The following is a 26132-nucleotide window of genomic DNA, read 5'->3' as shown; positions in this document are numbered from 1 at the left end:
AAGCTAATTGCCCATTCAATTGTTGTATTCCGCAAGAGCAATTCCCTTGCTGCCTTTACTATAGTCCTGTACCATATGCTACTCTTCACTTTCAACCAACCATGACGTTTTAGTATGCGAGACACTGATGAGATGATTTTATAGCCCTCAGGAACATTCTCTATCTTTCGCCTCTCTTGACAAAAAGCAGAGTCATACTAAGCTGCCTCGTGCTCCCCTTAGGAAATGTCGATTACTAAAACTAGCCGTAATGATACAGATAGCGAGTGGCGAGTGGCTAATGATCCTCATCTTTTGCCAAAGACAGGAGTCTATAGAGACATGCAATTCTGCTAGTCCAGGCCGTTAGACCAAATTTGGGCTGATTACATGCTGCAGGATGGTAGTAATACTATTACCTCGTGTGTTTGACCTACTGGAGATCTATTCCAGAGGGCACCCAGCAGATCAACCAATGGAATTTGGGGGAAATAGCGCCACCGTAATCTGTACCATAGGCTAAAATAAGCTTGCATGCGATGGGAATAGGCGCGCGGCACGCACCGCTATGCGTCTTCTAGTCTTTCAACGGATATTCGTGAAAATATAACTGTAGTATAAACTAGCATCTTCATACAAATTAGTTTTGTTAACTAATGTCTACATATTTAAAATTTTAGAGGCATCAGCGTGAAGGACAAACAGATGATAATTTGCTTGATAGCAGAAATGTGAAGATTGCTACGCCTTTTCCCTATATATCCTTTGAGGCTGGTAAGCAGTCCGCTGCTACGTAGATCTACAGTATGTAGGGAGGCAAGTATCAAGCTAGTGGCGATATAATACTCTATGAAAAATTAGAATCACGTAATAAATAATACAGCCCGCCGATGGCCGCATCAACACAGGCGGCGTCTTAGAATTCCACCTGCTATATCTTGTCCACGTCTGAAGATGGCATCAGCGCAAATCCCATGTTTGCGTCCAAATCGGGAAATGATCAGGTAATATCGCTGCTAGATCTATATACGTTACAAATTGTGACATACATATTACCTAGTGCCGATGGGCACCGCAGATCAGTCGTAGATCGATCATTCCGGGCCAACTACACTTTAGTTACATGTAGGTAGTTCTAAATTAGCCCGTGCAATCACTAGGCTCATACACCTAATGAGACATATTAAATACCACCGCCTAACTTATCCAACAACGCATGTGTTGGTAACGCATGATCTTGTCTAGATTTTAGGGAGGAAATAATAGAAGGTAGCTAAAAGTACTACTAGTTGCTGTAGGGAGAGCGGCCACAGATCATTGGAGCTGAACCGGTGAGTGGCCAGAAGCAGTGAGCTTGCCAGAAGCAAAGAACTAAAAGCAAAATGTCTTGGAGCCTGCCAATGGCCGAACTTTGAGCAAAGAACGGGGTTGGTGATAAAGAGAAGATGTCGGCGGAAGGGCAAGTAGTTCTCTTTATCAGATATTGATGCAGGTTCATAACTAAAAAGACTAAAATAGTATCAACTACGCGATAGCACATGGCGTCAAGGAGATTTTCTTTTGAGAGACTCGCTCAGTCAAGATGGCTGACAGTTATCCCGTAAGAAACTAGTAGTAGCTATTAGCCTATAGGTAGAGATGATGAATTTGAATACTTCAAGTACTTTAAACTTCCTGTTCTTGTTAACGCTGACAGAAGGTCATCTGCTTTGGTAGTCATATTTCTGAATATATAAGCTAATAAGACTAAACATTCCACTTCAGACCTTAATGAAAGATGGTCAAATACATCCATGGTGTAATATAGAGAGCCAAAAAGTTCACTATACAAGTTTAATGTCTTCCATCTTAATATAGGTTCTATATTTGGTACCACACAATGTTTGCATTAAGAGTAAATGCAAATCAATTGGCCTACAGTAGCACACAACTCAACAATGAATTATTAAAAGAGCGGTTATAGTTGGCTTTCAAAATACCTTGCATCTCAGAGAGAGGGTATTAGCTGGAAACTTGGCTGGAATGACTTTTAGTACGAATTTGAGCGCTTGATGGTTACTTGCGCAGCCCTTCTTATAGTTACCAGTTACTACAACCAAAACGTACGATCGTTACTACCTACTCTCCTATAAACTATAGGAATTATTGGCGCTGCTGTTACTATTATTTTTATTAGATTTATTTCATTTATGTATATTACCACGGAATCCGGCAAGCCAGCTATTCATTTTGTACATCTTGCTGTGAAATGCTAGTAGTTGAAATGAAATGCTCTTATTTTGTTACCTCCCATCCAAAACGCTACAACAGCAAATGTGAATCCATTTTCCCGTTATATGTCGTCCTTGGACCGTATTATTGATGAGGTAGAGATATTTATGGAAAGCCATTAGGTTCCCGTTGACGATTGTTTCGTTTCAGTGTCGTCAAGTCTCGCAACAAATCTCAGTCACATACAAATTCATACGGGATGACCTTAGCCAGGACACATGGAATATAAAAGAATGACTGTTTTATTCTCAACTAATCATAAAAGAGCGGCTATAGTTGGCTTCTAAATCACCCTGCATCTCCAGAGAGGTCCAGGTTACCAGCTAGAGAACTTGGCCAAGGACTCATCTCGGCAGCATCCTCTTAATAGGTAGCGCGTTGCCAACGTATGACCTCATACTCCAGACTATTCCACCAACGAAGAAAAATAAGAACTTCAACCTTTCCACCACAAGCTATCGCCATTTCTCCACTGCCTACTCATCATATATCTTGAAAGAGCAGCTTCCATAGTGCTCGCCGCCAATTCCTGCAGATGACTAGTGTTAGACAGTTGTCTCGCCTAGCTCTGACCACAAACTCCGCTTATCTCGACGGTGACCAGCTGGGCCGCTACTACAGTACGTATCCGCGGCAATGAGCCGAATCGCCAGGCGCGAAGTGATCGCGTTAACCATAGTCTGTTGGACCTTTTCGCTTTCTCCACGATCGTTTCGACGGAGCGGCTGTTGTAGCCATCACGTTTTTTGGTGAGTTTGCTGGTTACTGGAGCGTTTAGGGTGTGTCCTAAATGTCATTATTTGCTGTTACAGCCTTGTGCGTGTCACTCAGTCGTAGCCTCCGCCGATTTGGCTGTGGAAAGCAGTGCTGATGCTCTTCTCGTCGTCGTCATAACGCCGACCGTAGCCACTGCCCAGAGTCATACGGCCGTTGCTCTCCACATATTGTTTCAATCGATCGCTCTGGCTGTAGGAAACTGCTCGCATTCCTGTCACAACGTCGTGTAATCCAGCCCCCAGGCTGACGCCACCTTGACCAATTCCCTTGGCACCAATGACGCTGGCCGAAGCATCTGTGAGCTCAGAATTGGCCACGCTTTCGCCAGCGATGCTCTCAGGCGCTCGGTTGCGACCCTTATGTCCTCGTCCTGGCGCCGATACTCCAGGCAGTCCGGGCCACTGCTCGGGGGCAAAGCTGGAGAACATGGGTGGGAAGGCCGTATTGAGTGCTGCGCCTCCAAAGGCAGAGCCCTGGATTGAAGAAACATCGTCCGGAATGTAAGAGACCATGGAGCCAGCGTCAAAGTCGCGGCCAGGAGGGCCGCCGTTGAATCTGCCATTTGACTGTCTGGCGCTGGGATACTGAGATGGCTGGCTGCTCCTCTGGCGATAGCTTACTCTAGGGCGGCTAAACTGTAGCAGACAGGCCTGCAGGTTGGTAAGGGGGCCTTCGACAAAGCACTTGCGATCCTTGAAATGAGCAAGGAGATTGTGCCAAAGCTCATGCTTGGAAAGAACCTTGGGGTTTCCGAGAATGACAAGACCATACTTGGCTCGGGTGAGTGCAACGTTGAGACGGCGGGGGTCCGACAAGAATCCAATGCCTTGGTTGTCATTGGAACGAACACAGGATAGGACGATAAAGTCCTTCTCACGACCCTGAAATGCGTCAACAGAGGCCACTTCCACATCTTTGTAAAGTTCCTTCTTGTATGTGCCCGAGTTTTGCATGGTGGAAACAATATAGCTTCGCTGGCCCTCATACGGTGTGATGACTCCAATCTCAGATGGTTTCACGCCGGCCTTGAAGAAACGCGTTACAGTCTTCTCTACGTTTGAAGCCTCTGTTCGGTTAAGGTACGAAGTACCAGAGGTTGAAATTTCTTCGTGGCCAATGTTGGACCAGAACATCATGGGCATTTCTGTGACAGGCCAAGGGAAATCAACGTCTTTTCGAACTCGCTGCTCATGGGTGATGCCGTTCTGAAGAGTGCCGTCATAGAACATGTTTGAAGGGAACTCCGAAAGGCATGGGTGCATTCGATACTGTGTCTTCAGCGGGATTGGGTTGATCTTCAAGTTGATGAGTCGCTCAAACAGAGATCTGTTGAGGCCGGCCTTGGCTGCCTTCTTGTTCATAATAACAGGCCCAAGCTGCTTGTGGTCTCCGACCAAAACGACTTGCTTACATCCGAGCACAAGAGGAATCATGCATTCAGGCTCAGCAGATTGCGTGGACTCGTCAATGAGGACGTTTCGGAATTTCATCTTGGAGAGTCGCGGGTCGCCTGCACCGACGCAAGTACAGCAGATGACATCCGCGTTGCTCAAAATCTCTCGCTCAGCGGCCTTGGTCAGCTGTCTCAGCTTCTTCTCGTCTTGGCTTGAAAGCTCGCCGACTTCATTCTTCAACTGCGACAGCTTTACGAGCTCAGTATTGTGTTCGGACATGCGAACCTGCTCGTGCAAGGCGAGGAAGGTCACAGACGACTCAACATCCTCTCTCGATTTGGCCGTAAGTCGAACCACTTTGAGTCCTGTACGGTGGATACGTTCACAGAGCTGATCCACAGCAACGTTGGATGGAGCGCACACCAGAACCTGGCTGCCGCTCATCTTGGCAAGGTGATAGATGATAGTAGCCGATGTAACCGTCTTTCCTGTGCCGGGAGGTCCTTGAATCAGACTGAGAGGCCTCTGGAGAACAGCCTTGATGGCATCCACCTGGCCTTGGTTCAAATCAGGTAGCCCGGGAGCCGACCACTTCTTAGGTAGCGAGACTTTCATAGGGGGTGGCTGGCAGATGTGGCCGAGAAGGATGTGGAAGATGTATCCCGAGACACTCATGTCGTCAACGGCAAACGTCTTCATAGCCAACTGCATACGATCATACGAGGTAGCCTTCCAAACGTAATCGGCCGAAAAGTTGTGAGAGAGATCGATGGGAACTAGCTTGTCGTTGCCAGTCTTGCGCAGTTCGAGGCAAACTTCATCAGATTGGCTGTTTGGGATCTTGATGACATATCCAACACCCTCCCATGGTTCTCGAAGCTCGCCAGTGTATCGTAGTCGCATTTCGTCGCCGACTGCGAGTTTGACATCTCCCGATTCAATCTTCTGCAGGTTAAAGCTGGCAATGTGCTTGTTATTGAGAGCATAATCCCAGCGAACAGTTAGGCCATCTTCTGACTGCGCTTCCTTGAGCTTCTTATCGTAGTCAGATTCCATCTTGACGAGGGGTCCAAAAATATTCTGATAATGGTAGGGGTCATCGTATGTCAACTGAACGGGAAGAGGTTCGTCGTCAATGTTGGAAGCCTTTTCTAAATCTTGAATCGTCGCATCCGGCTCCTGTTTCCACATTTCTTCGAGTTTGGCAATCGTATTGATCGTGAGGTGGCGGGCGCGCAGCTGTTCAGCGTCGGACGGGGGGTTCACGAGCCACGGCAAAAATGCCCGCTCCTCGATGAGGGGCTCCCACCGCGAGGTGTCCCAATTCATGTCTTTATTCGACGAGGCGGCAGCGCAGGGCTGACGGCATAGCAGGACGACCACGGCATCAGATTTCGCGGGGATGAATCCTAGAATGAAGGCATTCTTGGTTCCACAGTTGTAACATTCTAGAACGGTATCTCCGAGAGTCGATTCGGGGTGTAGCTGCACTTCCTTGTGGCGTGCGCGAACAAGGTGGTTAACGATATGGGTTGATGAGCCACTGCCGCGGGCACTGCAGAACCACTTGTTGCAGGTAAGACATTTAACGACACAAGCCGGAGAGTGAATACCACAATATCTGTTCACATCGCGTTAGCTTATATAAACAGCGAAAAAAAAACATGAATGGCGTTGCTCACGCGCATGCATGGGCCGGAAGCTCTTTCTCCTCCTCAGGATGCTTTAACTTCATGCCCATCATTTGATCAACGGGGACACTGTTGAGACTGTCGTTATCATCCTCTTCGAATGCCTCTGTTTGGTTATCGTCGTCATCGGCTCGGCGCCGGCCACTTTGGCCGCCATATTTGGCGTAGAGCAGAGCCTCGTCAGGATCGATCGTCGACAAGTCGTCAGCGCCAGCCTTGATGGCAGCAGCTGAGTCGGAAATCAGGTGGTTACCAACATGGGTGAAGGCTCCCTCCATGTTGAATTGGTGTCTAGAGCAGGTGCGCCAGACGGTGCTTTTTGGATCGCGATAAGTCAGCTTCACAGCAGTAGGAGTAGAGGGGTGGTGAGGAGTGACGAAAGTAGAGAGGGAACAAGTGCAAGATGGTCCAAACAAGTTCTTCAAGGTCCGTACGCCAAAATCAACTGAGGGAGTGAGCTGTGTACCTTTAAAGTAAATTTTATATGTTTTCGAGAAGCCTCGTGCGACGAGCTTCGGCGCGAAATGATCAAAGGGAAGGGATTCGATAATGTCGTCGACTGGCCTCACATCATCGTCGCGGACGTAGGGCGAGGGAGAAAAAAAGGCACAACCGATGTTCAAAGCTAGAAATACAAATCTCGAGCCTGGCTTTTGCAGAAAACTTGTCGCTCGGAAGGTTCCTAGGCAGAAAGCGTTTTTCTGCACTTGACAGTCGGAATCTATCAACACCCTGGCACACCCGGGAATCCTAGGCGTGGTGTAGTGGTGGGACAATTTGCGCCCACGTGATAGGCCTAAGGTCGGTGGCACGTTATCGATAAGCCCCAAAATTCCGGCAAAACTGATAAGCCCAAACTTTTTTTTGACTGTCTTCGCGCCAGCTCGTATGGAGTGAAGTTATTTACACATTTGAGCACCAAAGATGATTGTACGTTGGCTTAAAATTCGAGTGCGCAAAGATTGGCATTACTAACTATATTCTGTAGCGCAAACAAGCACGCCAAAGGCGTGATTATCTCTACCGACGAGCCCTTCTCCTTCGAGATGCCGAAATCAGCGAGAAGAGAGCCAAGCTGAGAGCCTCACTCGCTTCAGGAAAACCATTGGACCCAGAAATCGCCAACGACAAATCACTGAGGAAAGATTATCAATATGATGAATCTCGCGATCTTACTACAAACGAGCAGCTAGATTTGGACGACGAGTATGCGCAACTGTCTGGCATTGTTGACCCTCGAGTTCTCGTAACGACTTCTCGCGATCCTTCGGCCAGATTATCAGCTTTCGCAAAGGAAATTAGGCTTCTTCTACCAACTTCCATTCGCATGAATCGTGGTAACCTCATTTTGCCCGACCTTGTCAAGTCTGCCCAGTCTGCAGGCCTGTCTGATATGCTCCTACTTCACGAACATCGCGGTACTCCTACGGCCTTGACGATTTCTCATTTACCTCACGGACCGACAGTCTCATTCTCTCTGCACAATGTTGTTCTCCGTCACGATATTCCTGGCAGCATTCGGGGAACCGTATCAGAGGCATACCCTCACCTGATCTTTGACGGCTTTACAACTCGCCTGGGAGGGCGGGTTGTTAAAGTGCTGAAGCATTTATTCCCGCCCAGAGAACCAATTACTAGCAAGAACAAGGTCGGCAACCGAGTAGTGACATTTAAGAACATTGATGATAGCATCGAAGTCAGACATCACGTTTTTGTAAGGACGGGTTACGACAGCGTTGAGCTGTCCGAGGTCGGTCCTCGAATGACCATGAGAGTATTCGAAATTCGTGGAGGCACACTGGAGAATAAAGAGGGTGACGTTGAGTGGCATTTGTCGCAATATACACGAACCTCGAGGAAGAAGAATTATCTCTGAGCGGATTTTCCCCTAGCTACCAAGCCTCATCCTTTTTCTTCTTCCTCTTGACAAACGAAGACGCTACTCCTGGAACATTACGCGATCCAGTTGTTGGCGGGGCTATTTTCTAGCGTTACCGATTGTGGCGGGTTTAAACGCTTAGAAGCCTGATGGAAGCGGCCATTTTGACTTTGGCTGCAACAGCGTCAGTCTGGATTGATTCACAGTCAGCGTCATGATAAGGGAGCTTCGCCACGATGGCGACGTAAGGCATAGCGGATCGCAATACAAGCCACAAATTATACATCAGCAGTACTATTGGAATGGGAGAAGACAGCCAAAGAGACATTGGATTCTGTCATTGGCTCACGATGGCTGATGTGTGCGCGCTGCGTTAATAGGCAGCACCATGAGGTTGACGATTGTATATACCAAGTTTTGCGTTTATGTGTACATACTAGTAATAATAAATGACTGCATGCACAAATAAGCAATGATTGCCTTGGAATTTTGAATCTTCTAAAAATAGATAACAGAGCATGTGAAAAAAAGGTGGCGCAAGTAAATAGCCAAAATACGACGTATTCAGTGTCAATTGGCCTTTCAGAGAAGCATCCCAGATGAATGTTGTACTGTATCAAGAGGTACATGGTGAATTATATGAAAGCGTTGAGAATCACTCGAATTATCAACTGTCCGTGGCCAATGGCTGTTGAGAAGCGCACTCCACATTTACTCGCCCTAGCAGCAAGTCTATTCCATACAAAGTACAACCATGGCCGCTATGTGCTCCATACCAGGTACAGTAGCATGCAATAATACGAAGCTACAGATCCCTGTCCATCAGATGATCCTGCAGACAAAGCGTCTTACGGTTACTTTAAGCGGGATTTCTCACTCAGCCGACAATCTCCAGCTCCAGTTGGCGTGATTGCAGAACCAGAGATTCTCTCGTCTTCCCACGCTGTCGATATCCCGTAATCAAGACCCGAGGGTGCTAAACAGAGGTGCTAAACAGAGGTTATTTCTCTCTCGGCGATCCCACTAGCTCCGCTAGCTGACGCGCAATGATCGCATCGTCCGCCCTGCAGGCCATTGGCCCTCCGGCAGGGCCACGGCGCCCAGAGCCACAGGCATGGTTCATGGCCATGACTTCGATGCGCGACGATTGGCGGGCGCATTGACCCGATGGAGCCAGGCAGCTGCTCCATTAGGCACAAGCACCACGGGTGGGGCTGTCAAAAAAGATGGCAAGATGATTCAACCGTCGGCGTCGTAATAGCGACTGGCTGCCACTGGGCGCAGCGCTGACAAAGGCTCGCTCCGTCGATCCGCAGGAAGACGCTGGAATTCAGCCATGAAGCGACGCGAGCGCCTGGAGAAATGGCCTCGTTGATTCTTGCTTGATTTTGCGCCAATCCGGCTCTCCCAGACTGCCTTTTAGTAATTAGCCGTCCCCATACGTCACTGGCCAATCCCTGCTTGCTCTGCGCGCTGGTCACGGTTACATGGCCCGGGTGCCTCTCCAGCGTTTAATTTTTTTTCGGCCTTACTCGTTTCTACACCACAGCACCGCCTAGACTACAGTGTTAGTGTTGCGCCTCTGCTATATTCCGCTTTGGGCCTCGCAAAAACAAAAATTGCCGTCCTTCCCTTCTCCATCCTTCCTCCACCTCCGCACAACCCGAGGCTGCTTCGGTTTACCAATTACTCGTGCTCGTTTCTTTGTACTTTGCGCTGCCAAATCCTCCCCCACCAATTAGAGCACCGTGCTTGTGATCTTCTCGAAGCCTTACCGTTGATTCCGCCCGCTCTACTCATTCCCTGTACGTAGCTGCGAACACCGCAAGCCAACCTCTCGCTTCGTCGAAACATCACCACCGCCTCTCCCTCTCACCTGCACCAAACAAAATCTTCAGCAACACGCTCTTTCAGCATGTCAGGGCAGCAGAATCCCTATTCTCAAGGCCCTTCACAGGAGGCCGGGCAGAATGTTGCTGGCTATGGTCAAGTAAGTAAACCGCCCTTGTAGCTATGCGACAGTCGTGGACATCCGGACAAGCAGCGAGGATGCTAATCAAAGGCGCTGGGCAGCTCAACCCATATGCCACCAACACCAGCGAAAGCCCATACAACAATTATGAGATGCAAGACTACAACAACCAGGGCCAAGGTAGCAATGCATATGGTCAAGAGCAATCGCGACAGCCTCTGTCGCAGGCAGACTTCCTCAGCCGCGTGGGAGACCTTCGCAACGACATCAAGTCGCTGACCACTGAGATTGACTACATTGGGCAGCTGCATCAGCGCACTCTCAGCACTACTGACCCAGAGGCAACCCAGCAACTTGAGCACTATGTCGCCCAAACGCAGATCCGTAACACCGCCATCAAGGACGGTATCAAGGGCCTTGAGCGCGATCTCCTCAAGACAACAGATGCGTCTCGCACCACTAAGAAGACCCAGCTGGAGTCACTCAAGACATTTTTCAAGTCCGAGCTCGACAAGTACCAGAGCATTGAGCGCGACTACCAGCAACGCTACCGGGAACAGATCGCGAGACAGTATCGCATCGTGAACCCGGATGCGTCGGAGGATGAGGTGCAGCAGGCCACAGAGGCCGATTGGAACAACGAGGGTGTTTTCCAGACAGCTGTAAGTTTTTCCCTTTGTCCCATCTCATCCAAAATGGTCCAACGCCAAAGAATCGGCCTGGTGCTACGCTTTATTGTCAAGCTATCAAGCAGGGCTTGTTGGGTGAATATATAAAAGTATGACTGGCGCTGACCATACTTCTTGCAGCTTCGCACCAACCGCTCTGGCCACGCTGCTTCTCTCCTTGGCAACGTGCGCGCTCGTCACAATGAGCTCCAGCGCATCGAGCAGACTCTCTCCGAGCTCGCCATTCTCTTCCAGGAGCTCGCATCTATGGTCGAGCAGCAGGAGAACGTTGTTGTTGCCGCCGAGGTTAACGCCGAGAGTACAGTCCAGAACATCGAGAAGGGTAACGAGCAAGTCAGCCAAGGTATCCAGCACGCCCGCCGCACGCGTCGTCTCAAATGGTGGTGCGCTCTCGTCGTCTTCCTCATTATTCTCGCCATTGCTCTGGGCGTGGGTCTTGGTGTTGCCTTGACCAACAAACACTAATCGACTTTGTCTCGCCGAAAAAAAAGACACTGCGAATTTCCCTTATATGAACGATCTACCATTTTCCTTTTTTTTTTCCTGTTACTTCTGAATTCTAAACTACGGGGAAGGGCCTCTTATTACTTCTAGGGCTCACGAGGCGTAATTTTCTATTCTCTCATAGACTATGAACTATGTATCCAACCGCATGAGGAGAGGCTTTTATATGCTTCTTCACAGCGAAACGACTATTTGTACAATCTTAATTCTTACTTTTGAGACGCTACACTGGGGACGAGTGGAGAAGAGTAGCGTTGATTGCCGCAGCAGAGATGGGATGAGATGGGGAGGAAGAATGATACAACTGATGGTGAAGGGGTGATAAAATGGGGAGCGGATATTGCGTGAATTTTTGGCGGTGTTGCTGATGATATTTAATGCCATGAACTCTCGGATTTGTTGATGAACTATTGGTAGAGTGGGACGGGATAGGAAGGAAAGAGGGGAGTCCATGTGATTGCGACGGGATGAACATATAGGATAGGAACCTTTTTTATACCTTTTTTTAGGGAATTATTATTCAGCATCCCAGTTTCGTTATCCAGTACCCTAACTGTTGCTAATGTCCCGAAATTGCAGCTATTTTGATATTCTTTTACTACTTCTACTGCCTCTACTACCTCTCTACTGCTTCAAGTATTATCTAGTGATTGAATATGTTTATACGTGCTGGCTGCCTCGTTAAATCACGGCCGGGGTGCCGGATAACGAAACTGGGATGCTGAACAACATCCCCCCCCTTTTTTTATGAAGCGGATAAATTGTAAGGACTTTGTTTTGTGAGAGGAGTTTTGCTTGTGTCTTTTTGTGTTCCCGAGCCAAACGTAAAAGTCGTACTAGTAATACATCCCAACCATCCTTTTAGTTTTGAGCATACATCTTTTTCCGGGTCCCCTATTGCACAGCTCCATCAAATGGGTAAAAAGAATGGTAATCATACAATACAGTAAAATACAAAACAACGAATGGAAAAAAAAAAGTATCAAAATACTTTGAGACACCATTACATATCAGGGGACGTAAGATGTCATTATAGTAGAAATGTACAGAAGAGGGTTTTTCATTTCTGCATTATCAACGCCACGGGTTTGTTTTTCTCTTCTCCGCCATTCCGTTAACACCCTGCCACCACATCATTCTTTCTTTTTTTTCCCATTTCCGTATTCCATCCCCTTCTCTAACACGGCATACACCTGAATCATGAAAGTTATCAATCCCTTGAATGTCGATGTCAAATAGTGCTGTTCGATTTTGCGCCACCGGATCGAGAAAAGGGGAAATCTGGAATATCACCCTCCGAAGAAAATACAAAACTCCAAAAAGTTTTCCTCAACTCCCCGATCTTCGACAGCATATAAAAATTTTTGTGGCATATGTGTAAGTGTTACAAGCGCACACTGAGTTCATAAGTTGTCCTACACCATATCTCGTATGTGTGCATATGTGCGTTTTTGAGGGCTATCCTCTCTCCATCTTTAATATTTCTTCTTTTTTCTTGTTTTTACTCCTTCTGGTGAGACTGCAAACCTATTCTCCTGGCGTCGTATTGCGACGCAAGCTTTAAGGCATGCGCAGTCCTCCAGGACCACCTGGGCCACCAGCCAGCTTCTCCGCCAACTTGGGGTACTTCTCGGTGACCTTGACCTGGGTTCGCGTAGCCTCGGCGTAGGACAAGGCGTTGACAATCTCACCCTCAGTTCGGGCAAGCTCTGCCGCACGCTCAAAGTACTTGAGCGCCTCGGTCACCTTGTTCTGCTGCAGCAGGAGCTGAGCCATGGTAGCGACAGCAATATCGCACTCGGGGTCAACTGCACCATGGTAGTTAGTATTTGCAAGTAGTGGAACAAAGATGAGAGAATACTGACTGATGAGAGCCTTTTGGCAGAGCTTCTCTGCCTCCTTAAAGTCAGCTGATGACTGGAAGAGGGCCAGAGCCTTGTTGATCAGAGGCAAAACGTTCATGGACATGGGCTTGGACTGCTTCTCCATCTCCATAGCGGTGTCAAACTTCTCAATGGCCTCGGGGAAATTGCCCTGGTCTAGCAGGAGCTCGCCGTAGTAGTTGTAAACATCGGGAACCTTGGGGAAGTTCTTGATGCATCGTCGGAAGGTGGCCATGGATGACGCGATGGAGCCCATCTTGTACTGGGTAACACCCAGCTGGATGTGGGAGAAGATGAAGTCCTTGTCCAGGTCAATCGACTTCTGGTAGTCCTTCTGTGCGCTTGCGAGGTCGCCCTTGATGAAGTGAGCCTGGGCGCGGTGGTAGTAGACATCGGGGTCGTCGTTGTCCTGCTCGAGGGCCTTGTCGAACTCGGCGTCTGCCTTGTCAGGCTCGCCCAACTCCAAGCTGATGCTAGCTCGCTTTATGTAGCTCTGGGTCATCTTGGGGTCGAGCTCGATACTCCTGTCGAAATCCTCTGTCGCCGCGGCATGGTTGCCAAGGAGGGTTCGGATGGTACCACGCAGGTTGTAAGCGAGAGCCTCGTGCTCGCCGAGATCACCGAGCTCAATGGCCTTCTCGAACGCCTGTCTGGCCTCCTCGTATCCCTCGGCAGTCTTCTGCTCGAGTCCCTGGAAACCGAGCTGCAGCTGTCCCAGACCAGTATCCAGAGAGAGCTCGATTGAGTCGTCAAGAGCAGCAGGGCGGGGCTTCTGGCGGAAGCTCTGGAGGTAGTTGCCGACGAAGATGGGGCTGGGAAGCTTGGCGGGCCTGGATGCCATGACTTCCTTGGCCTTGTGCTCGGCAAAGACCTTTAGCAGTCTCTCAACAGCCTGGGCAGTTGACTCGCTCTTGAAGTTATCAATGATGCAAGACGCTGTGAAATCGAGAAGGGCCTCGGAGTACATCTTTAGGTGCTCGTAGGCAGTGGCACGGCGGTTAATAGCCTTAATGTAATCGGGGTCCATGCTGATGGCAGCTGTGGTATCTTCGACGACCTTTTCCCATTCGCTCATGGCGCTGTAGCAAGCAGCTCTGTTGGAGTAGAAGACGGCATCTGGCTTGCACAGAATGGCCTGGGAATAGAGATCGATGGCCTTGTTGTATGCCTTGTCTCCGTAGGCTTTGTTACCAGCCTGCTTCAGCCGAGCGGCATACTGCTCTCGCACCTCGGGGCTCAGCTGTAGAACGGTAGCCTCGTTGATCTCTGGCAGTTCGGATTCGGCTTCGACGGTGGCGGATTTGGGCTGAGTAGCTTTAGAGTCGGCGGCTTTGCGCTCGGCCTCTTTGCGCTTCCTCCTCTCCTTCTTGCTGAGCTTTGGTGATGCATCGGATTTCTATTGTAAACAGTACTAGTTAGAATTTGGTTCTCTCGCTCTCTCTTCTTCAGCGGTGCTCTCCGGGTTCATTTTGCTTCCACCAATTCGGCGGCGACCCCAGCATAGCTGCTGCGATGCTTATGCCGTCATGCAATCATTCAACCCCTCCATGAACCACGCAACAATGGCTAATAACATACCGAATCGGAATTCAGATAGTAGACGACGCCAGCGCCAGTGACAACAACGGCCACGCCAGCAATGGTATAGACAACGGCCTTATTCTCCGACACCCACGACGATATCCGGTCCCAGGTCGAGGACGAATTCGCGTCGACAGCGACAGCGGCGGGGCGGCCCGGAGGCATTGACGGCAGCGGGTTAGACATGGCCGGGGCGGGAATTAGAGCGCTGCAAGCTCAAGACGAGAGCGATGGAGACGAAAGACGTAGGAAATGCTGGGGCTCGAATAGGCCGTTCGATGATGTCGGGGCGCAGGAAGAGCTGCAGCAATAGCTGGGCACGCGCAGTTAAAAAAATGAATGATGGCACGGCCACACAAGTGGTTCAATCCTCTAGTCGAAATTTCCACCGGTTGGCGGGCGGTTAAGTAACCCACCTCGAGCTAAAAAGAAACCAAGCAAGAGCTGGAGCCGAACCATGGAAAAAAAACCACCCACTTTAACTGCCCGAGCTGCGCTTCTGAATTTTTTTCTTTTTGGTTCTTGTTCTCCACCGACCCTAGCCACTGAGAGAAAAACATCAACATCCGAGACCCTGGCATACGCAAACGCGGGTCGCCTGGAAAAGGCTCCGAAAATGCCTGAGGCAGCATGGAATGTTTTTTATTTTATTTCCTGTGTATATGTACATTTTTATCTTTTCATATTCCTGCTATGCCAATGCAAAGATGTTTTCAACTACGTACAAGGCCCATCGAGCACATCCGAACTGCCCCAGGGCATATCGTCATAGTGCTAGGGGCGAAAATGCTAGTCATGAACCAATGCTTTGCCCATCCACCCATTGGCCCATTGCACCAGATCGATCTGCTGCCGTAATGATTTCACGTATCAGTGCGTACATTTAGCTGCTGCAAGATTGGCCGCCGGCTCGTAACGGCTACGCGACAAGCTGCCACAGCGTGTTATCCAATGCGCTGGATGAAATGCTGTGCATCTACCCTAGTACCTACGAGGCAGTAAGCAAAGGTGAACATGTTCGCATGTCAGTCATAAGCTACGGCATTACCTAGAGCCGATTCGTCTCTTATTACCTAGTTGCCGCAGAAGTCTTGCATTATTACCCGCTAGCTGCTGGCCATGCTCCATTTTACAAGTGACGTGATGCCATACGCACTGTGAAGATGACCAAAAGCCCCAAATGGAGTCACTCTTACGGCTTCGGTATACCTTTAAGCATTTTTTTTATACAAATTCGTAGTATATCTATATTTCTTCACTCAGATCCGTACAATTCTGTCTTCGAACAAGAGAGCATCACTCTTCGTTCTTTATTTGTGATGACAGTAGTAGTGTACGGTTACTAAGTGGCGCATATTAATAGCACCTATCATAGCTCAGCTTCAAAACTCACAAACATACATCAGACCATCAGTATACGCACCGATTAGTCGCCATGGCGGACATCTTTTCTCTCTTCACCTCTCTCCGGTATGATCCAGGCCTATTAGAAGTCCCTTCCAAAGGCATCGACTACGCCGGGTGGAATGCCGCCAATAAGTCGCCCTTTTACATGCTCGACTATCATCGCGATCGCATGCTACGGGCGGCGACCCATTGGAAGTGGGATGAAGCCATTGATGTTCTCTCTGGCCAAAAAGGCTTGGAAACGTTAACAAAGCTAGCCGAAGAATTCATTGGCCCATCCCAAGAGACTCCGCTGCGCTTCAAAATCCTCGTCAGTCGCGATGGCTTGGTGAGCTTCGAGAAGAACAACATCGCTGCTGTTCCCACAGAAAACCTGTTCCCCTTACGACTACCTCAGCCTGGCACTCCGTCTGCTTCTGGGGAGGCCCAGAAATCTCCATGCTGGATAGTGGCGCCCGATGATATTCAGACTACGGCATCAGAGTACACACATTTCAAGACCACCAAGAGAGAAATGTACGACTCTGCCCGCCAGAGGCTTGGAATCGCCCCAACTGATGAGCGAGAAGTGTTGTTGGTCAACAAACACGACGGATCCGTCATGGAAGGAAGCTTATTCACGCCATATTTCTGGAGAGATGGACGATGGGTTACTCCGGTTGTTGATTTGAGCACCAGAAGTGGTGGCCAAGATGGTGTATCTCGGCGGTGGGCGTTGGAAAGGTGAGCTACCAATCACTCTATTAAAGTGTCTTGTCGGGATAGTATCTAATGATGGGAATAGAGGAGTCGCTGTCGAGCAAGCTGTACCTGCAGACTCACTAACGGATGGTGAAGAGTGCTGGATTAGCAACGGCGTGAGAGGTTTCATCGCGGCCGTTGTTCGCCTCAAGTAGTGAAATGACACAGCTTGAAGTAGAGCATATCACCGAATTCAAAAGGGGGAAGCAGAGGCGGCTATACGGGATATATGCCGGTCGATTAGTTCTGGTAGAACCTGGATTTCTTTTCTTTTCTTTCTTTTTCGAGATATCATCCAGGGTAATGTATGTGGCATCAGACTGCATGTGTAGGCAATGTAATTGGATATCAATGAGCCCTACAAAACTACCTAAAAAGTAAGTTACAGGGTCAAAAAAGGGTTTATCATGCAGCCAAGAGGGTTACAATCTCGGCCACTGCTTTCAGTTTGTTTGTTATCGTTAAAAAATCTAGCTATAAGAGCTAACATTTCCGGGCGAGGATGATGGCACAAACAAGTCTCCCCAACATCTGGACCAAATGCTTTACTTTATGACTGACAGGAACATATGGCCTGTTTGTTCATTTTATATATTCTGTAATCATTGCCTCGTAATAACTCCATAATCAAGTCAGTTTCATAGATGCCGCCATAACCATAGCCATCTTTGTATCCAACGTTGCATATACCTTCCACTACCACTGTTTTCTATTGTACGCGATCTACTTAGCAAATTCAACGCTCGCTACCCTGGTCCCCCCATGTAAATGCTTCCAAAGCTGTAATCTCTCTTTGGCATAGATGTATTTGTTGTGCATGTCCATCGCAACTTTAATCGTCTTTGAACTTTACTGGCCACACTGGAGTCTGTTTTGTCCAAACAAACTTCACGCCCTTGTCTTCGGCTAACTGTCTTATTTGATCAAACTTGGAGCCATTAACTGTCGTGCTATATATAGTCTTGAGCTTCACCGAGACCAATACGTCTTGGACAAGCTGGGCGAAGGTATTGGGGATATGCCGTTCTGATTCCAGGCTCAGCTCTTCTAAACACGGGAAAGTTTGCAGGAACTGAATCAAAGGATTGTCCTTCGGGTACTGGTGTGGTTTGAAGTCAAAATCATAAATGCCGATGCGTCGAATGCTCTCAGCCCCTTCAAGCCAGTGGTACCCCTGGATGTGTCTGGTGCTTCCCTCCGGCCCTTCGTTTAATCCTCCCATAGGAAAGATAATGTCATATGAACGTAGCTTACCGGCTTTTATAGATGGCATGAATAAATTTTGCGCTGTTTCTGGCGATAAGACTGTGTTCGAGAGACGCAATATCTGCAGGTCTTCGTATGCACCTGAAAGATGCTGCTGCATACGACTAAAAATATCGCCCTCTTCTTGGTTAGAGTACGTGTAGTCAAACTCATAACATATGTCTAGGGACTTGAGTTTTTTCCCGAAGTTTAAAGCTGTAAGATACCGGTATGCTTCGGTTGAATCTATCTGGTTTGCGTGCACGCCGGGGTGGTGATGGCCATGATGCACACGGTGTTGCGTATCTACAATCGTCAGAGCTTTGAGATTTGGCACGCAGCAATCATCGAATGGCTCGTCGTCCGGAAGATGGCAGCTGAAATCGAGATCCTCTACATAGAGTTGCTCGAGCTGGGGAGCATGTCTCAACCATTGAAGCTGACAAGCGTTACTTTCTCATTCTGAGCATCTTGATTAGAAGTACTTACAATAGGTAACTGCCACGGCTGATTGGAAGCCTTGGCTAATTTGAGATGCTTCATGTTAGGCATATGAGGCATTCCCACTGGGTTGAACCATTGCCTGGGAATTCCGACAAGGTTCAAACTCTCCAATGTGTTCACAGCGGTCAGTAAAAAATAGAGATATGCATCTCTGTCTTCGTTGCCAGGCACATAGAGATGAAGAAATCCATCAAGCCGCAAATGCTTGAGAGTCTTGAGATTTCCCCTAAAATCTGAAGGCGAAATGTCCAGCCGTGTATATGGTCGTCCGGCTAGCTCCAAGCGTTCCAGCTTGGCTCCTGCGTTCAATATGGCACTCAGCTTTCTCTGGTCCAACTTGAATTTTGCACAATCATCAATGATAAGCTCTCTAACATCGTTGAACGAATAAGAAAGCAACTTTTTCAATGACAAGTATGGAACGCCCGAACGCGGGGTTGTAAGACTGGGGAAAATTAGGGATTTCCAAAACTGTGCGCTTCCTGGAGCCGTTAACGTTTTCTTCCAAGATTTAGCGACACGTAAACATTGACTAAACAAAACGGAGACATATAGTTAGCATTACATACTCTTTATCAAGAATTTGCTGCGGGACCTACCATAAAGTGAATATATCCATACGGCCAAAGATATCCCGAACGAGCTCCCCTGGCAGACTAGTCTTTGACATCAAACCAAGACTCAAAAATTCACCCAAGGGGTCAACCTTGCTAAATTTGAGCTTAAGGGGATTTCGAGCTTGATCCAGGCGCTAGCATCTTGTTAACAACCCTGGGTTACACCATAAATGTTTCACCTCCAAGTTGACGCACCTTTATGTCTCCCATTTGAACGCCATCTCCCTCTAGAAGCCTTAGAATACCGTTGGTCAGCAATTCAAAAGCGGCTTCCGGATCTTGATCAATTCGTAGGACTTTGTTTGTGCGAAGATAGCCCTATGTAAGGTGAGCAAAACAAGAGGAAAAGCAAATATCTGTTCCAGTTTGTGAGATGCATACTTCAGGTGAAAGCGGTGCTATACGCACCATTCGCTGCGCGTCAGCTTTCGCGCGGCGAATATCTGGGATCTTTTCAAACGTTCCAGCCCGATAGCTGAGAGCTTGAAGATGAAGAGGATTGTAGCATTCAACAGTCACGTCCAGGGCTGCTTGATCGGCTCCCTCTGTGCCATGCTGAGCTTCTCTCTTCCTCTTCCTCTTTTCCAGCGCGCAAGGACAGAGACTTATAGCCTAGAAGAAGTTAGCGGTGACCTTGCATAGGCTTCTAGTAGTTAATAACGGACCTCTGTGAAAAAATGTAGGGCTTCTTTATATTTGCCGGCCGCATACCTGGCACGACCAGCTCTGATAGTTTCTTCCATGGAGAGGCTTTCATCAAGATATGTAATTGATTAGTGGAGTTGACAGGGCGAGAATAGGACGTGGGTCTTGTGGCTGGCTCCCGCCCAGAACAAAGGCTAAGGGAGAAGTGTAGACTGCTAGCAACAGAATCAAACGCAGGGGATACCTACGCGGGAGGGGCCCAGCACAGCTGTCAGACCCGGCAGTAGCTGTCAGACTCGGCAACAGCTATTGCAATTCGAAAGCATTTGGAATTTAATATAGTTCCATCTCTAATGCTTTCCAAATTGTAGCAAGGTAACCGCTATAGTTATAATGGCTATAGTGGATAATAATCGCTATAGCGCTTAACCTTATAGCGCTTAATGCGTGAAATGAGGATTAAATCTGGTCAAATCGACGAGCGATAAGATCGAGGAATCATTTTGGACCTGATCGGAAGATACAGCCGCATAAAAGGTAACTCACTCGTGGAGGTTTTGGGGGATTGGATTCTGGTCCTCGCCTCCTTGGACCAAGGTAGTTGACGGTCCTCTTGTGGATGAATATTTTGTGATAACAATCACCAACACAGTAAATCGACAGGGATTATGTAATGACATGGATGGTCTCCTGAAGATCAGGATTACTAGCCTTTATACACCAGATAGGTAGAAGCTTGGATTTACATCAAGAATCTCCACTACATGGAGACGTCCAAAATTGAGCGGCAAAAATACTGCAAAAATACTCTTGAATAATGCACCGTGGAAATGTGAATCGAAGACCCTCTCGAGGCATGGTGTCACATAACCCTACCCTAGGGAGGACTTCTTCTACATCCACACAGACAGTGTTCACACATATTTTACTATTCTTTTGTTTTGCATCTATCGTTCAAGTCACAATATAGCTTACGAAAAGAGTTTGAGCTCAGTGCCTTGAAGAGTCTTCATTATTTCTCTCATAAACATATGATCGGTAAAACAGATATCTTCACGTAGGTATGTACACATATAAGAAACTACCTGTCTCTATTAGAAAGATTAATAAAACATCTTCATTGGAACTCTCATGCTCGTCCAACCTTGAATGATAAAATCTGCAGTGAATCAGTTAGCAAAATGTTTTCTCTCCTTAAATATCGCCATATGTTTTGTAAAACTCACATCATTCTTCCCTACCGCAACAGTATCATCTTCAGATACTCTCATGTTCCCGATTCCTTCCACAAAGGCAATTGGAGCGTCGCCCATCACTTTACGAGCAACATCGCCTACTGTAGACCCCTTCTTAACCAATACGCAATCCCTAAAAACAAACTTGGAGTCTGACGCTCCAGAGCTGAATGTCGATGTATTCCGGACGGGGAAGATGGGTACTAAACCCAGCAATTCGGCCGCCTTTGACAGCACCTGCACAACTCCTGTTGAACCGAATCGGTACAGCACCATGTCTTTCAGGTTTTCTATCCGATTTCGGTTCTTTTCATCGAGTTCTTTGAGACCGCCGCCGGTAGGGTCACCTTGCTCGATAAGATCCTCTCTCGTATCGACGAATTCGCTTCCCTCTACGTACTTAATGTACCCTTGCTTTGCCATCTTCCTCAGGAAGATTTCTGAAATGGCCGAACAGAGCACGACGGTATTAGGGTCCTGCATCTTGGCAATTTTTGCAATGTTCTTATCCGCATCTGGGTGATCGATCTTGTTGAGTGCTATTACCGTCGGGAACTTTTCGTCTATGAAGCAGTTGACCATGTGCTCGATCGTCTCGTCAGACCACTCTTCCAGAGGTTCCTTTACGCCTGAGCGATCTATCGTCCGCTGAACCGTTACGGTTGTAGATCCATATCCGGAGAACTGATTCTGTAATGTCTCAACGGCGGTAGCCTTGACTGCGATGTGTCGGCGCTTGATACCTCCCCATTTTGACATGAGATTGCCCAAAATCCATGCAACAACTTCACTTCGCAACCAGGCGATATCTACCGAAGGGTCGTAACCTCTCGTCTCCTTGCCCTCGGCGTCCACTGTCCCAGACGCATCAACAACGTGAATCAGCGCATCGGCATGTCGCAGGTCGTCCAAGAATTTGTTTCCCAAGCCGCGGCCCTGATGTGCGCCTGGTACCAGTCCAGCTACATCGAGAAGCTCGATAGGTACAGACCGTCGACCCTCATCGCAAGATCCGTAGTTGGGCTTGCATCTATCTGATAGCTTGAAGCGCGCGCATGCGCAGTCGATCTGAAGGTATCCTATCGCTCGCTGAGGATCAATTGTGGTAAATCTGTCGCATAAGAACAAAAAAAACAAGTCCAAGTCAGCTTCGCGAGCTCTTGTGTGGGCGGATATGGGGTGGGCGGGCGATTATTTACGGGAAGTTGCCTGCAGAAGTTGATGTTAGTACTAGGGCCAGTAGCTTTTATTTGCACTGTCTTTCTTAGCCAAAGCAAAAAAAGAGTAAGATTCTACCGACCAACTTTGGAGGAAGCGTCTGTCAAGCTGTTGAGCGTACTGCTCTTCCCGGCAGATGGCTTGCCCACAAGCCCGATGAGGGGATCGCGAGGCATGGCGGGGTCGGATGAGTGGAGTTGGCGAATCGATCGATGGAAGGGGAGGAGAGAGAAGCGAAAGTAACTATTTACTTCAAAATAACTCGTAGCAAAGAGGTTGGTAAGGATGCTTCTATGAATACTTGGAACCCGCGCGAGAGGAATGATGTCGCAAAATGGAAAAAAAAGAAGTGGGCCGGTGAGTGGGTGACGCTTGTGAGAGCCGCACTACGATGTCATTCGAGGTAGCGAATAAAAATAGCCGTTGGAGATCTTGTACTTAGCACATGTTGAGAGCTTGCAGGTACATCTAACAACGGACGATTTTATTTTAAGACGGCACTTGATTCTTTATTACAGATACAGTCCTCGCGCCCTTTATTTTATTGTTGTAGCATGGCAGCTTCTCAGCTGCCAATTGAGGCTTTCCCGGCCTGGGCTCTCTTAAATGATGTGGAGTTTAGAAGCGCAGAGGTACGAAGCATTGAGGGCAAAGGCTTCGGCCTCGTGGCCAAAAATGATATCCCAGGCGTGAGCGACGATGCCTCCAGTACGGCGCCAATCATCCGAATACCCCGAGATCTTGTTCTATCTGGTGAAGCTGTGGAGGCATATGCCAAAGTCGACCAGAACTTTAGACAGCTGCTTGAAGTTGCTGGACATCAAGTAAGTATCATGCGGGCGATGAAACTATGAAAATGGTGATGATGCTGATATCCGGAGAGAGCACTAGGGGCGATATCCTGCTTTATCTGCTAACACATCTTATTCTATCTAAAAGAAACTCTACAGGGAACAAGGGATGTGCTTCAACACCATGGACCGAGTATATCAAGTTCCTGCCCCGATCAATCAGCGTTCCCACCTTGTGGACCAGTGATGAGAGAGAGTTTTTACAAGGCACATCTCTCGAGGTAAATCAATGTTCCTTTTTTCCGCAATGCTGAAGCTAGTGACTTCTTTTCTACATTGATAACTAGATGTGGCTCATGACATGTGAAAAGGGGCTGCCACACAATGCTTTACTAACTCCTTTACGATGAACATAGTCCTCGGTAAACGCAAAGCTCTCCGCACTTTCCCGTGAATACGACGAGCTTTCCGAAAAGGCATCAACGTTACCCTTTTGGAATGATCTCCTCAGCGAACCAGGGATGATGGAAGATTGGATCTTGGCGGATGCCTTGTACCGTTCACGATGCCTAGAACTCCCCCACGCCGGCCACGCCATGGTTCCTGGGTTGGATATGGCGAATCACTCGCCTAACTACTTGACGCGCTATGACGAAACCCCCGGTGGTGATGTGGTATTACTGCCGAGCTCGAGATCTGGGGTACCATCAGGGGAGGAGATCACCATCTCGTACGGAGAAGCCAAGTCGGCGGCCGAGATGCTGTTCAGCTATGGCTTCATCGACCAGGAGTCTGATGTAAAGGAGCTAACACTGCACCTTGACGCCTTGCCTGACGACCCTCTAGGCAAAGCTAAATTTCACATCTACAATGGCCCTCAAACTGTGCGGCTATCTCTAACGGAAGAAAAGTTCCAGTGGCACAGTCCGTTGCTGTATCTACTAATTCTCAATGAGGAAGATGGTCTTGCGTTCCGAGTGGTGCAAGATACGTCGGGAGGTCGCGAACTAAGGCTACTCTGGCAAGACGAAGATGTCACTGGACGAACCGGCGAATTCGAATATCTCATCCAAGATCACCCTTTGTGCCAAATTTTTAAGCTCCGGGCTGTAGCTGTGCTGGAGGAGCGGGTTGCCTCGCAGCTGGACAGAATCACCGCCGAGATCTCGTACGGGGCAACGGAGCAATCGCAGGCAGCAAATCAACCCCGCGTGGAGTGCATGCTAGCGGCTGAGAAGCTGAGAGATCTTGAAGCTCAAATCTTGCAAGGGGCGGCGGCCGCGCTAGAAAACGAGGTATGCATTTTTATCTTTTATTGCCTTTCAACTGCAGAATGGCTTCCGCCGTCCACCACATTCCGACGGTCCGGGGTCGAGCTAGATGTCCGGCAGACGGCTATGCTTGAACCAGACGCAAGACGAGCCACTGCAATCTAAAACTCATGTCTGGATAAATGCTAATGCAACCACGTAATATCACAGAAGGCGAGGCTGCTTCTGGACGCTCGCGTGGTGACATATCTCGGGTCTATGGAAGATACCCAAAACGAGCAAGCGCCTGACCAGGCGTCCAATGAGGACGACGATTTCAGCTAAGTAGCCGAATTGGCTAAGCGGCGTGGGATGGACAAGCCGGGGGAGCGCTCAAGGATCAAACTCTTCCTAGCCTTAGCGTGGGGATCGACGATTGAAGGTGCATTTGCGCCGGCTTGACCCGATATAGGAGGCATATTAGACAAGACAACGGATCAGGCCAACTACTGTCTATGGCTTGGACCAATTCAGAGTCGACTCTGTATCGCGAGCCCGCTCGGATAACCAAAGGACTAAGACCCAAACTATTGACAGAAATGGCACTAAACCGCGGGTTGAACGTTCGATGGTCCATATGCAAATATCCATGTGATTGTTTGAGTTTGGATATCACTCGATAGATTGATAGATTGACGAGATCTAATCGTACGAGAAGCCCTAGTTGCACCAAATAGAGCCCGGTGGTTTTATTCGCCACAGAAATATTCACCAGCACTCAAAAACGAAGCAGATCTCGTGATTTTTTCATTCATTCTGCCTGTATGACATGACGAGACGAATTTGCGCAGGACTTTAAACTTTGAGCTTTCTTTCCCAGACACACATTCTTTGGGTGTGGCTAACGCTTCTAACTTAAAGATAAGGGGAAGACGATGAAACCAATGCCGCTAGCCTACGATTATGGCGCAAAGTACGGAACAGGCTGGGGAACATGAGGGCTAATTATGGCCATGAGGGCTAATAGATGTGCCGACAGGCACCACGAAAGATGGTAAATGAGCCATAGTGGGTTATGGATTCAATGCAATTGCAAGATGGAGTGCTGTTCATGAATGGGTGGTGGGAGATGTTCAGCCAGGGCGCTTGGGGTCCAGGAGACAATGGATGGATGATGGCTGCATGGTCAAGTAGAGAATTGGTACCTCCCAGACTCGGCTAACCGCTGCCTAAATGCAATCTTTCAATGTTCCAGCAGCGGCGTACCAGGGCCATGTACTATGTCCGAGTCACGGAATCGCAAAAAGCTGACAGCATTTAGACCAGGGTCCGGTTATGCCGGTGTCCATCCATTGTCATGTTCAATACTCGCCGGTCAGCGACCACGTCTGCTCCCAATGCACGGTATGACGGAGGCATAACAAACCGATCAATGTTGATTCCAGTAATGCCGTTTAGGCGTTGCACAGGCAGGTAATGGGTTTTCTACCAGCTGCCAAGGAGCGAAAAAGCACGAGGCGCTTAAGAGACGCCTCTGAAGCCATTTCTGTTCTCGGAAGGAAATGGAACAAACGAAACTTCTGGGTACCAACCACAGCGCCCAGGATAGCAAAGCATTGGCTGATACGGACATTCATCACCATGGAAAGTCCGCAGCACATTTCCTGTGGCGGACTGGACGTGTCATACAGTACGATTCTGTAAAGAGGCGTGTTTGAAGAGCTGCTCCCCGGCTTTTCCCACCCCGCACCAGGTGTACCGTAGGGGGGCAAACAGCGGGAAATCTGGGGTAAATCAGGCCATAAGTCGAGATTTATTTTGCGCTAGCTCTATGGCAGGATGTGGACGCAGGTCTAGAG

General features: G+C 48.5%; 9 protein-coding genes across 9 annotated transcripts; 4 read left to right on the top strand and 5 right to left on the bottom strand.

Moving 5' to 3' along the window:
* Window positions 1–1208: 1208 nt before the first annotated feature.
* On the bottom strand, window positions 1209–1622 carry GGI43DRAFT_396111 (uncharacterized protein). Its single transcript, XM_083204929.1, has 2 exons — window positions 1498–1622; window positions 1209–1438 (listed from the first exon to the last, which is right to left on the bottom strand). Exons 1-2 carry the CDS (start codon window positions 1517–1519, stop codon window positions 1221–1223), a joined length of 240 nt encoding a protein of 79 aa, XP_083064066.1. The 5' UTR covers window positions 1520–1622; the 3' UTR covers window positions 1209–1220.
* Window positions 1623–3077: 1455 nt separating this feature from the next.
* GGI43DRAFT_420799 (RNA helicase domain-containing protein) lies at window positions 3078–6390 on the bottom strand (the record flags this gene model as incomplete). Its single annotated transcript, XM_083207860.1, has 3 exons — window positions 3078–4372; window positions 4439–6042; window positions 6104–6390. The coding sequence occupies 3 exons, from the start codon at window positions 6388–6390 to the stop codon at window positions 3078–3080; spliced, it is 3186 nt and encodes a 1061-aa protein (XP_083064065.1).
* A 646-nt stretch (window positions 6391–7036) lies between these two features.
* GGI43DRAFT_380424 (snoRNA-binding rRNA-processing protein IMP4) lies at window positions 7037–7988 on the top strand (the record flags this gene model as incomplete). Its single annotated transcript, XM_083202982.1, has 2 exons — window positions 7037–7042; window positions 7101–7988. 2 exons carry the CDS (start codon window positions 7037–7039, stop codon window positions 7986–7988), a joined length of 894 nt encoding a protein of 297 aa, XP_083064064.1.
* A 1303-nt stretch (window positions 7989–9291) lies between these two features.
* On the top strand, window positions 9292–11224 carry GGI43DRAFT_245200 (t-SNARE). Its single transcript, XM_083200736.1, has 3 exons — window positions 9292–9981; window positions 10065–10625; window positions 10773–11224. The coding sequence occupies exons 1-3, from the start codon at window positions 9907–9909 to the stop codon at window positions 11115–11117; spliced, it is 981 nt and encodes a 326-aa protein (XP_083064063.1). The 5' UTR covers window positions 9292–9906; the 3' UTR covers window positions 11118–11224.
* Window positions 11225–12626: 1402 nt separating this feature from the next.
* Window positions 12627–14941, bottom strand: GGI43DRAFT_245242 (uncharacterized protein). Its single transcript, XM_083200738.1, has 3 exons — window positions 14618–14941; window positions 13022–14435; window positions 12627–12964 (listed from the first exon to the last, which is right to left on the bottom strand). The coding sequence occupies exons 1-3, from the start codon at window positions 14804–14806 to the stop codon at window positions 12717–12719; spliced, it is 1851 nt and encodes a 616-aa protein (XP_083064062.1). The 5' UTR covers window positions 14807–14941; the 3' UTR covers window positions 12627–12716.
* A 783-nt stretch (window positions 14942–15724) lies between these two features.
* On the top strand, window positions 15725–17262 carry GGI43DRAFT_245233 (aminotransferase class IV-domain-containing protein). Its single transcript, XM_083200737.1, has 2 exons — window positions 15725–16750; window positions 16812–17262. Exons 1-2 carry the CDS (start codon window positions 16056–16058, stop codon window positions 16921–16923), a joined length of 807 nt encoding a protein of 268 aa, XP_083064061.1. The 5' UTR covers window positions 15725–16055; the 3' UTR covers window positions 16924–17262.
* A 338-nt stretch (window positions 17263–17600) lies between these two features.
* GGI43DRAFT_380420 (uncharacterized protein) lies at window positions 17601–19877 on the bottom strand (the record flags this gene model as incomplete). The annotated part of the gene is made up of 6 exons (XM_083202981.1): window positions 17601–18452; window positions 18503–19049; window positions 19117–19268; window positions 19330–19452; window positions 19516–19746; window positions 19800–19877. 6 exons carry the CDS (start codon window positions 19875–19877, stop codon window positions 17601–17603), a joined length of 1983 nt encoding a protein of 660 aa, XP_083064060.1.
* A 1031-nt stretch (window positions 19878–20908) lies between these two features.
* Window positions 20909–22408, bottom strand: GGI43DRAFT_380419 (P-loop containing nucleoside triphosphate hydrolase protein; the record flags this gene model as incomplete). Its single annotated transcript, XM_083202980.1, has 4 exons — window positions 20909–20938; window positions 21006–22125; window positions 22214–22223; window positions 22315–22408. 4 exons carry the CDS (start codon window positions 22406–22408, stop codon window positions 20909–20911), a joined length of 1254 nt encoding a protein of 417 aa, XP_083064059.1.
* A 378-nt stretch (window positions 22409–22786) lies between these two features.
* On the top strand, window positions 22787–24618 carry GGI43DRAFT_380418 (cytochrome c lysine N-methyltransferase; the record flags this gene model as incomplete). The annotated part of the gene is made up of 4 exons (XM_083202979.1): window positions 22787–23056; window positions 23191–23304; window positions 23440–24318; window positions 24505–24618. The coding sequence occupies 4 exons, from the start codon at window positions 22787–22789 to the stop codon at window positions 24616–24618; spliced, it is 1377 nt and encodes a 458-aa protein (XP_083064058.1).
* Window positions 24619–26132: the final 1514 nt, after the last annotated feature.

This window comes from Trichoderma evansii, assembly GCF_050947405.1.
Source record: "Trichoderma evansii strain SZMC 28006 chromosome Unknown GGI43scaffold_3, whole genome shotgun sequence".
NCBI classification, from domain to species: domain Eukaryota; kingdom Fungi; phylum Ascomycota; class Sordariomycetes; order Hypocreales; family Hypocreaceae; genus Trichoderma; species Trichoderma evansii.
Note: the sequence above shows the minus strand (reverse complement) of the source record. Positions and strands in the feature narration are given on the sequence as shown.